The sequence below is a fragment of the Azolla caroliniana genome, unplaced genomic scaffold, assembly GCF_043228905.1.
Source record: "Azolla caroliniana isolate FFs.n. ecotype wild unplaced genomic scaffold, voAzoCaro1.0.p SCAF_4, whole genome shotgun sequence".
NCBI lineage: Eukaryota > Viridiplantae > Streptophyta > Polypodiopsida > Salviniales > Salviniaceae > Azolla > Azolla caroliniana.
The window spans coordinates 2,328,906-2,338,347 of record NW_028230439.1 but is presented as its reverse complement, the minus strand read 5'-3'; the positions used below and the strand labels follow the sequence as shown (position 1 = coordinate 2,338,347).

Here is a 9,442-nt window from a genome sequence, read left to right as displayed (position 1 = left end):
GGAAGTACTGGTACTACACACTTTTCTTCTTTTACTTTTGCTGATTTCCTTTGCTTATGGTTTTCAAACTGTTAAGTCGCATTTCATTTATATCTATGTAGTGGAAAGGAAGGTTGAAGATGGAGGTAATGCTGACGATTTGCAGGCTGAAGGCAATGTTTTAGCTCAAGCCAAGCCACACAATGTTCATGATGAAGGTTAGAAGTGATTTGAGGTCACATTGTTTTAGAATCATGCTATATCAGTGGCTTGTTTTTTCTTGCCTTCGGCAATTAAAGAGTGCTTATGCTCAATTTTGTAGGACATATGGTTGAAAAATCTGGTTTTAAACCAGCCATTAAGGCAACTAGCAACACTGGAATGTTTGAAGCAAATGCCATTGAATTCCAAGCAACTACTGACAGTATCGAAGAAGTATGTCAGAAGATTGAGAGTGAAGCTAATAGCAGTAGCATTGCAGTAAACCCATTTAAGGGATCGTCAAATGCAACTGCATACATTGATGTAGACAAGATTGATGAGGATAATGCCTTGACAAGGATGACATTAAATCAGATGGAAGAGCATATGGAAGCTGTTGTATTGCACACTACTGAAAAACATATAAAAGCAGGGGACACTGTCAATCTGCAACGAAATGATAAATCAGTAGATGAGGATGTCAATCCCACATTGAAAGGTTTGATTAGTCACTTCCCACAAACTGAATCCTCTTCTGGTGAATTAGCTAGCATCTCTCCTGTTGCTCAACCTTCCAAGGGGCTCGATTTAGCAGAGGATATAGAAACAGAGAATATAGATAAGATCCAAAAACCAGGTGATGAGGATTCCAAAGATAGTTCATTTTTATGCAAAGAGAAGAATGCTATAAATAGACAGTTACCAAATGCAATCTCTTTGCAAGGGAATTTCCTTCACTCTGCACAAGGGGAATATCTTTCTGGTAATCACACAATCATCTCTTCTCTTGACACACATGCTAAGCCACCTTCCAAGGACGTCTTTATTGGAAAAGTTATACCCATAGAGGATAACTGCAAGGGGGTCAGTTTGTCAGAAGAAGATATACATACAAAGGAAGATTATAAAAGTAAAAGACCATGTGATAATGGATATGTAGAGGATAACTACAAGGGGACCAGTTTGTCAGAAGAAGAAGATATACATTCAAAGGGTGACGATAAGAGTAAAAGAACACTAGATAATGGTAAAGCCTATGATTCTAGGCAAAGTCATAAGCAATTTGAAGCAAAAGAGACCTCTATGAGCAGCAATCCAGAGTTAGTGCTAAAGGAAAATTCATGTGTAAAAACAGATGGGCAAAATATTGCATTGGAAAATGAGGTGAAAAATGATGTTTTTCCTAGCAAGAATGAGATGCAAGAGGTTGAGGCATCTTTCCATTGCAAAGTAACTGAAAATGTATGCGGAAATATGAGTGGTAATAGAATAGAGAAAGTATCTTACGAGCTCAAAGTACCTGAAAAGCTATCAATGGAAGGAAACCTTGGTGGGTCGAGTATGGAAGTGGGATCAGATACTAGTGCCAAATCTTGCAAAGGTTTTGAGACATCTAAAGTAGGCAATGAAGAGAGGAAGCAAAAGAATACCACCACTACTACTAAGTATAGTGAGTTGGATGATGATATCTTTGTTTACATCCAATCTGCATTTGCTAACCTAGTCAAGTTTGTTTCACAAACCATTACAAGAGTTTTCAAAGGTTAATTAATTAATATATTGTCATCATCATTATATGATTGAAATGATGCCGGGTATATATATATAGACATGTCAATAATCAAATCAAACACGCTATTTTTTGTTTTTTCTTGGATGTAAAACAGGTTCCAAAACTCTTACGAGGAGCGACATTTTGTAAATGAGTCTTGTCTCCATCAAATTGTTCATGATGTTTATTTATTTATTCACATTCATTTTTCTCATGTCTTAAGACGTTTATCTTTATGTTCTCAATTCTTCATTGGGTTACGCATAGTATAAATTCTAACTTCAGAATGGTTGATGTAGGCCTTAATTGCTTTCAAAGTTTGGTAGAGGGTTGATCTGCATGTTTGTGTCTCTTTTGTGTCATTGTTTGCATTTGGATGTTCATGTAATACTCTTGATACCTAAATTGTCAATATTACATCCCTTTGAACATTCAACTGTACTATCTTTTTGACATGTCATAATGCATTGATAAGTTCACAATGCATTTGTCTCATACTCTAAGTAGACCTTATTCATATGCAACACTCGTGGCTGAAAAATAACTCAACATGTTGCAACAATATTTGAGTTTCTTTGGGTTAAATTCATATGATTGAGATGAATGCTATTATATTCTAGCCTTTTTTAGAAAGTAATTAGACGAGAACAATGAAGATCATACAACTAGTTAGGACTTCTTAACTCCCCTAAACTCTTTTCACCATAGCATCGGTTATAAGATTGAGCAAATCTAAAATTGATCCTCAACATGGGCTACACCCCCGTTTTATAGATTCCAATCGGTCTCCCGTGGACATTAAAAAGATCTCTCTCTCTCTCAACCACCTGGAAACCCACACCCTTAGATGCTCACAAGAGGAAATTCGTAATGAAATCAACAACCTATGAATCAATCTACATTCATCAGGAATAATGTGTGATGATAAAGCATTATCGTCCTCATGTGCCAATGATCTCAAACCAAAGGAAAAATATGCCAAGGATTTTTTGTAAGATGAACACTATGGTGTATGCAAAACCCATTGTTCCCAAGTTTTGTAATAACACATATGGAATGTATTGTTCCTAGGATCTCAAGCTTGGAAATGTAGGTCCGGAAAAAAACTAGGTCTATGTACATAAATCGAATTTTGCTTAAGACTAAGACCAACTTCATAAATCCATAAAAGTGTTGTGTCTTCTTTTATAGATTATGGTGATGATGTCTAAAGGCAATGCCTTGCTTACCATATAATGGAGCATAGATTATGGTGATGATGTATAAAGGCAATGCCTTGCTTACCATATAATGCAGCTCCAACTTTTCTGCATTTGAGGTTAACCCAGTTCAAGTGGGTTAAATGGGTTTTATGGTTTAATTCATATTACTTAATCGCTTCACAGAGATACAGAGAAGCTATGGCGCCTTCAATCCAAGTAAGCTTCGTACACTTACTCCCTTCCTTTTCTTTCTTTTCTTCTCCTTTACTCACTTTTTACGTTTTGCTCTGGTCCGCTTTTTTGTTTCCCTTATCCTTGTCCTGCAATTCAAGTTAAACACAAGAAATAACAGAAAAGAAGAAGCTCTTACATTGCTTTCTTTATTTATATTTGAGTGTTCCTCCCCCCATCATCTGTATCTTTTGAAAAGATTTCAAAGTTTCTTTTCAAAATTTGAGTGTTTTGTCTTTGTGTATATTTTTGTTTCTTTCTCCATTTGAGTCTTTTAGAAACTATTGAAGTTTTTGAATGTTTAGTTGGATTTTATTTTGTGCTTTTTGAATAATTTTGCATGCTTTATTTATTTTTGAGTGTCTTCTTTATATTTTCTTTGTCTATGATTTTTTCGATACTTTTGAAAACAATCAGAAAACTAGTGTATGTCTGACCATCTTTTATGCATTCACACGTTATCCATCTTGTTACCTAAAAGAGTACTTCTTTTGAAGGAAAACTTTGCTAAGCTCATTAATACAATGCTTGCTTGCTAAATTAAGAATTCTCTTAGTTAGTCTCAGAAGTGGGAAGAAGATGAGTTTTTGCTTTGCTCATTGCTGATCCAAGGTGCTTCTTAAACATGATAATAAAATTTGAGTAGCATAAGTACTCACACCAATTACCATTAAAATAGATTAACATAACTGCTCATGTTAATTACCTCAAAAAATGATTAACATATGTATTCATGGTAATTACCACTAACTTTTTGTTAGCATAAGTGCTCGTGTTAATTAAAACGAAAATTTCATTAGTTTTTTATTGGTTCCATGTCAATTTTTATTTTGTAAGTCATGCCTGATTCAGGATGCCTTGTTAATAAGTTCTAATTCTCCCACTTCAAATGCACTTGGTTTTTACTACTTGATATGTATATCAATATCTACAGTTGATATTTCTAAACAAAAAAATCATGTAGATTAGCACGAATGAGCTCATTGTTGGCTTTGTGGCATGTGTATATGTGAGCATATTGTTGATTAATATTCCTCAAAAAAGGATAATGTAAAATCAAACACATCCCATGGATCTATCTATGTGTGAGCATATCCTCAATGTGTGGATACATCACACTTTTAAAACAAAACAAGTGCATTTGAATTTATCACTCTAATGAGTGAGCTCATTTTTATGGCTTCTTGCTATATAGTTGTAATTTCTCGAAATATTTGTCTTGGTGTATGTTGAGAAATGTGGAGCTATCTATGTTTGAGCATATTTTCTGTTTGTGGATACATCTCATTTCGATAACAAAAAAAGTGCATGTGAAATTATCACACTAATGAGATCATTTCAAGGCTTTCTTGCTGGACACAATTTCTCAAAATATTTGTGCTGATGTATGCTGTGAAATGATTTCCTCATTTGGAGGGTTATCAACAATTTTGCCAGACTAAGCGAGATGTTGAGAAGAAGGCTAGCTACGATTTCTCAGTTTCTAAGCCATGTAGAGGCGAGGGACAATATCTGCCGTGCCATCCAGTATGGTGCCAAATTTTCCACTGAAGGGAAAGGAGTTGCACATGATATTGATTCATCAACCACATTAGCTCGCAAGGTTTTCCGTCTCCTCAAGGTCTGACGCTTACAAAAAACACCAAAATAACCCCAGATTTCTTGTTTTGGGGGAAAAATCACCAACATAATACTCCTAGCTTTTGGATATTTACTAGAATATCCCTAGGTTTTCAAGATTTATGAGAATACCTCCATGTCGTTGTACATTTAATACTCAAGGTAAAAAGTTTACCGAAAAACCAAACTACCCCAAGCTTTTTTGTTTGGGAGAAAAAACGGCATTATAATACTTCTAACTTTTGGATATTTACCAGAATACCCTTATATTTTCAAGGTTTACCAGAATACCTCCATGTAGCTGTACATTTTATACTACAGATGAGTTATTCTGGTAGTTTTGAAAATTTGAAAGGATATTCTGGTAAATATCTGAGAAATTAGAGGTATTTTTTATGTTTTGTTTCCTTCTCTTTCGGATCTCGTAAATCTTCAAAATACTCAAGGAATTCACTAAAGGAAAGACAAGATTGGAAAGGGAGAAGCTATATAGAATCCTCAAGATTTTAAGAAACTATTGAGAATTCATAATTAACTTGTGTATAATAATAGTAAAGGAAAAATGAAAAGCCTTGCTACATCTTAGTTGCAAAGGAAAATGAATGTTTCGAAAATTTAATAATGCATGTATATATTATATATGTTATATACGTATATATATATTTAGATGCATCTATGCAATATACTACATATATTACAACTTACAAGTACATCTATTATCAGGATATATGTATATGTATTTGTGAGTGTGCGCGCCACACACACACACGATTTCAGTATGCTGACTGTCTTCTTACATGCAACTAATTTAACTGTTGGTGGCAGTCAATCAATGAACTGGATGGCTTACTACGACTGAGTGATCTACACGAGCTGGACAAGGCATGTGTTACCTTATTCACCAGAATAGTTTAAGTTAAAGGAAAAGAAAACAAAGAAATGGTGTCTTAAATGCAACTAATTTAACTGCTAATGGCAGTCGAGCAATGAACTGGATAGCGTATTAGGACCAAGCGATCTACATGATCACCATTTGCCAATGATGTTTTACAAGGCACGTGTTACTTTATTCATCATAAATGGTTTGAATTAAAGGAAATAAGAAGAAAGAAATGGTATCATAGTTTTCAAGTAAATTATGTGGGAAGTCAAATGCTATTGTATTGCTTATACTTTCTCCATCTCTTTTTTTTTTCACAGTCAAAGCACGTTTTCATGGCTACTTATTTCGCACTAGATAATTTGGTCTGGGCAGGGAAGGTTGGCCTCTTCAAGGTTCAAAACTCACCTTCCTACCAATTCTGATGTGAGATTTGACCACAATATTGATGAAGCCAGTGTAAACATGTAACAAAAACATATTCCTTTTTCAAAACACAGGATAAAAAGCACGTCGATCTAATTTCCAAAATATCATTGTATTTCTTTGTGGGTGGTTGCACTGCAAGCTCAATAGCAGAGGTAGTGAATCTTTGTTCTTTGCTTTTATGCTTTTAGTTTGAAAAGTTTGCTTTTTGAGAGTGAAAGTTATGTTGTGTTTGATACTTTTGAATGCAGTTATATCAGCTGATTGTACTGATAAGAAAAGGCAAGTTGAATGTAAGTAGTCCAACCAAATTTGTTTAATGGAAATATTTCTTGAATGCTCATGATTAAGGCAAAGAAGTGGTTTTATATGTGCTTCTTGATGATTAATGTCATGCCATGCCATGTGTTTATTATCCAACCCTTGAGGCTTGTTCAATGTCTCATTTGTAATGTGTGACCTTTCAGAAATATTTTTGGATCTTTGCATGTTAATAAAGTTTTTCAGAATGATCGAATTATGGAAGTTTTTGTAAGTGTTTTTCTGAATACTGTTGTGATGTGTGGCAAGTTTTTCAGAATGATCGAATTACTAAAGTTTTTGTAAGTGTTTTTTTTTGGATGATGGAATGATACAAAAAGTTGATGGTTTATGCCTTGTCGTATTATTACACCATCCAAACCCTTCTTAAATGAGTACCTTTCTGATGTGTGGCATTCTTATATAGGAAAATGAGACTCATCAACGATATGAGAATGTTCGTATTCTTATCAAGTCATCTATGGATATAGTTGTTGGAATCGGTCTTCTTCAACTTAGTCCTAAGAGAGTGACTCCCCGGGTGATTGGAGCATTTGGTTTCATAACCTCCTTGATCACATGTTATGAGGTAATTAGAAAAATCTTTTCTTATCTTGTTTTTTTGTCTCTTTTCACATGATGCAATGTGTACATCTGCTTTCTAATTGGATTCAACATGCAAAAACATCCATCTCCATTGCAATTGTAGTTGCTATTAGGTGCCGATGCTGAAGTAGAAGAAAAAATCTTGTCATCCAAGCAACCTGAACCTTCTCAGGATAAGCCATAACTTAGAAAAGTGGAGTGATAAGCCACAATAGACATCTGGTTTCATACCTCACCATCGTTAAATTTTTGAATAAACTTTTTAGTGTACAATGAACTCCTCCATATGCACAATTAGTTTATATTTTTGTAAAGAAAATGATTCAAGGATGGTCAATTTCAGCCTTACTCTATGCATGAATGATGGATCAAGGACGGTCTATGTACCCCCCCTTAAACTATATATATGCTTGAAAATGGTAATATTATTGTTTACTATACTTGACCATCAACAACAAAGCAACTTATCTTTAGCAACAGTGTGCGGAGATTGCTGAAATAAGCACAATTTCATATCTATTGCAAATGACTGTTTTATGATGTATTATATTTGTGCTCAACAATGTGTTGTGTTTGATGTATAAATGTGGTATGCCTATAAAATAAGATAAGACTCCCACATCACTTGCCACAAATATACCCACTCACTTCAAAGAAGTTTTCTTGATGGCAAATATTATGCATGTAGTGCTAGAAGTGTGGCCAAAGCACAAAAATAAATTGAGGCTAGATGGATTGCTTAGAAACATGCTTGAATCCAGACTATTGGTTGATGGTTCAAGTTTTCTCTCAAGTATGTACTCCAGGGTACTTAATCCATGAGACTGAATGAAATGAAGGGCATCATGAGGGTCTATAGCCATATGTGGCTGAAGTTAAAGAATTCAAAGATTTGGTACCTCTCTAAATGATAAACTGCTCTAAAATGAAGTTTTTTTGCCCTCTCTAAGGCTTGAGACAGAATGTGGCAAGACATGACCAACTTGTTTGAGGACATGCTTTGAGGTGGACATTGAATCATGCATTCACATCCAAATGTAACAAGTATTCCATTGCAATACTATTAACTAACATTACCTAACAAGGTGTGATGCCTATAAGAAATTGACAAGTTGCAATTAATGACATCACACATCCATGTTTTTTAATGGAAGAAATCCAATCACCCTCCTTTGCAATCATATTCACAAGTTCGTTATCCAAAATGAGGCTTGGAATATGTAAAGCATCCATATCCATACACCAATGTTTCCCATAATCAATTACTAGATGCACCAACCTTGCGCAACTTCTCCAAATCAATCACGCTAGCCCTATCTCTTTGGCACATGTGTGTTCTTTACTCAAGGATATGAGTGACAAGAAGAAAATTCAAAAACCACATGTGGGTACACCCTTTTTATCAACTGAGCCCTTGCATGTTCTTTTTGGGTTCTATAGCTCCTATCTATGAACCTTTGGTGATGTTAGAAGATTATTGTTATTCTCTCTCTCTCTCTCTTTGGTGGAAGTATGGAGTGATAACATCCTTGAATCTACTTGGAAAGAGTTTGAAGATATCCAAAAACATTTTCTTACAACGTTTCTACAAGCTAAGAAACAAACACCATACACCCTCCCCTAACTTGAGGTGGGATCACTTCCCATTGAGATCATGGCCATGGAAAGGGTTGTTAAATACATGCTTATGGTTAAAAGAAGATCCAAAAGATGCATAAAAGCATAATTTTGTATGCCGGTTGGATGTAAGATGTGGAAAATTGGTTTGGCAGATGGAATGCACCACACTTGCTTCAAGATGCATCACTAGATTCCTCTGTAAATGATGCATTTTTCCAATGCCCATATATCATGACATGGGACAAATGTAGAGGCTCACGCTCCACACATTATACTTCTTCGCCGAATAGTGAAATCAGATACATCAATACATGTTAGAGCCCATCTCATTGTCTGCCATCCTAAACATTGCTTCCATGCGACTTAGCTCACATGCATTGCGATGTGAGACAGGGCATAGGGGCACAAGTGATGAGAGTGGTCGATTATGTATAATTTTCCCTAAACAAGTTCGAGAGTCTAAGTATCACATTTTGATACAATGCCAAACCTTTGATTTTATTCGACTATGCTTTCAACACATCTTGAACCAAACCCAATCCTTGCATGAATTTCTCTCACAACCACAAGGTGCACTCTCGATTGCAACATTCATTGGGAAAGTTCTTAAACATCGAGAGTCGTTACTCACTTTCACACGTATTATGGTGAAATGTAACATTTTTTGTCTCATAGGTCATATTTGACCTCCAAAGATGATAATATAATCTCTCTCTCTCTCTCTCTCTCTCTCTCTCTCAACATATGGACCCAACATATGTCTACAGAGTTATATCCTCAGGATAGAAGATGGGTCTAATCACATTTGCAAACCATTAAGTATGG

The 9,442-nt window shown here is 35.2% G+C and overlaps 2 protein-coding genes across 6 annotated transcripts in view; both read left to right on the top strand.

Annotated features, from left to right (window-relative positions):
- Positions 1-1,954, top strand: part of LOC147864754 (uncharacterized) — a 4,107-nt gene extending 2,153 nt beyond the window's left edge. For 2 of the 3 annotated variants that reach the window (XM_087318901.1, XM_087318904.1), the window contains 3 exons: positions 1-10; positions 102-197; positions 302-1,954. The exon at positions 1-10 is cut by the window's left edge and continues 540 nt beyond it. In XM_087318901.1, coding sequence (XP_087175027.1) covers positions 1-10; positions 102-197; positions 302-1,728 — 1,533 coding nt within the window. In that variant the 3' untranslated portion in view covers positions 1,729-1,954. The remainder of the gene's footprint in view (positions 11-101; positions 198-301) is intronic. The other variant, XM_087318903.1, reaches the window with a different exon arrangement.
- A 1,031-nt stretch (positions 1,955-2,985) lies between these two features.
- On the top strand, positions 2,986-7,343 carry LOC147864753 (peroxisomal membrane protein 11-5-like). Of its 3 annotated transcripts, none has more exons than XM_087317573.1 (9): positions 2,986-3,150; positions 4,603-4,786; positions 5,611-5,667; positions 5,765-5,845; positions 5,992-6,060; positions 6,166-6,246; positions 6,343-6,384; positions 6,819-6,980; positions 7,101-7,343. In XM_087317573.1, exons 2-9 carry the CDS (start codon positions 4,613-4,615, stop codon positions 7,179-7,181), a joined length of 747 nt encoding a protein of 248 aa, XP_087173699.1. In that variant the 5' UTR covers positions 2,986-3,150; positions 4,603-4,612; the 3' UTR covers positions 7,182-7,343. The 3 variants fall into 3 exon arrangements, with proteins under 3 accessions (XP_087173699.1, XP_087173698.1, XP_087173697.1); XM_087317572.1 differs by lacking the exon at positions 2,986-3,150 and adding an exon at positions 3,598-3,777; XM_087317571.1 differs by lacking the exon at positions 2,986-3,150 and adding an exon at positions 3,599-3,777 and having other exon boundaries at positions 4,591-4,786.
- The last annotated feature ends 2,099 nt before the right edge of the window (positions 7,344-9,442 follow it).

Bases quoted from the DNA above. Each gene is read 5' to 3' on its own strand.
- LOC147864753 (XM_087317573.1), top strand. From the start codon at position 4,613: ATGTTGAGAAGAAGGCTAGCTACGATTTCTCAGTTTCTAAGCCATGTA. The intron at 4,787-5,610 runs GTCTGACGCTTA...TGTTGGTGGCAG, and splicing joins AGGTTTTCCGTCTCCTCAAG to TCAATCAATGAACTGGATGG. The intron at 6,061-6,165 runs GTTCAAAACTCA...TTCAAAACACAG, and splicing joins GGAAGGTTGGCCTCTTCAAG to GATAAAAAGCACGTCGATCT.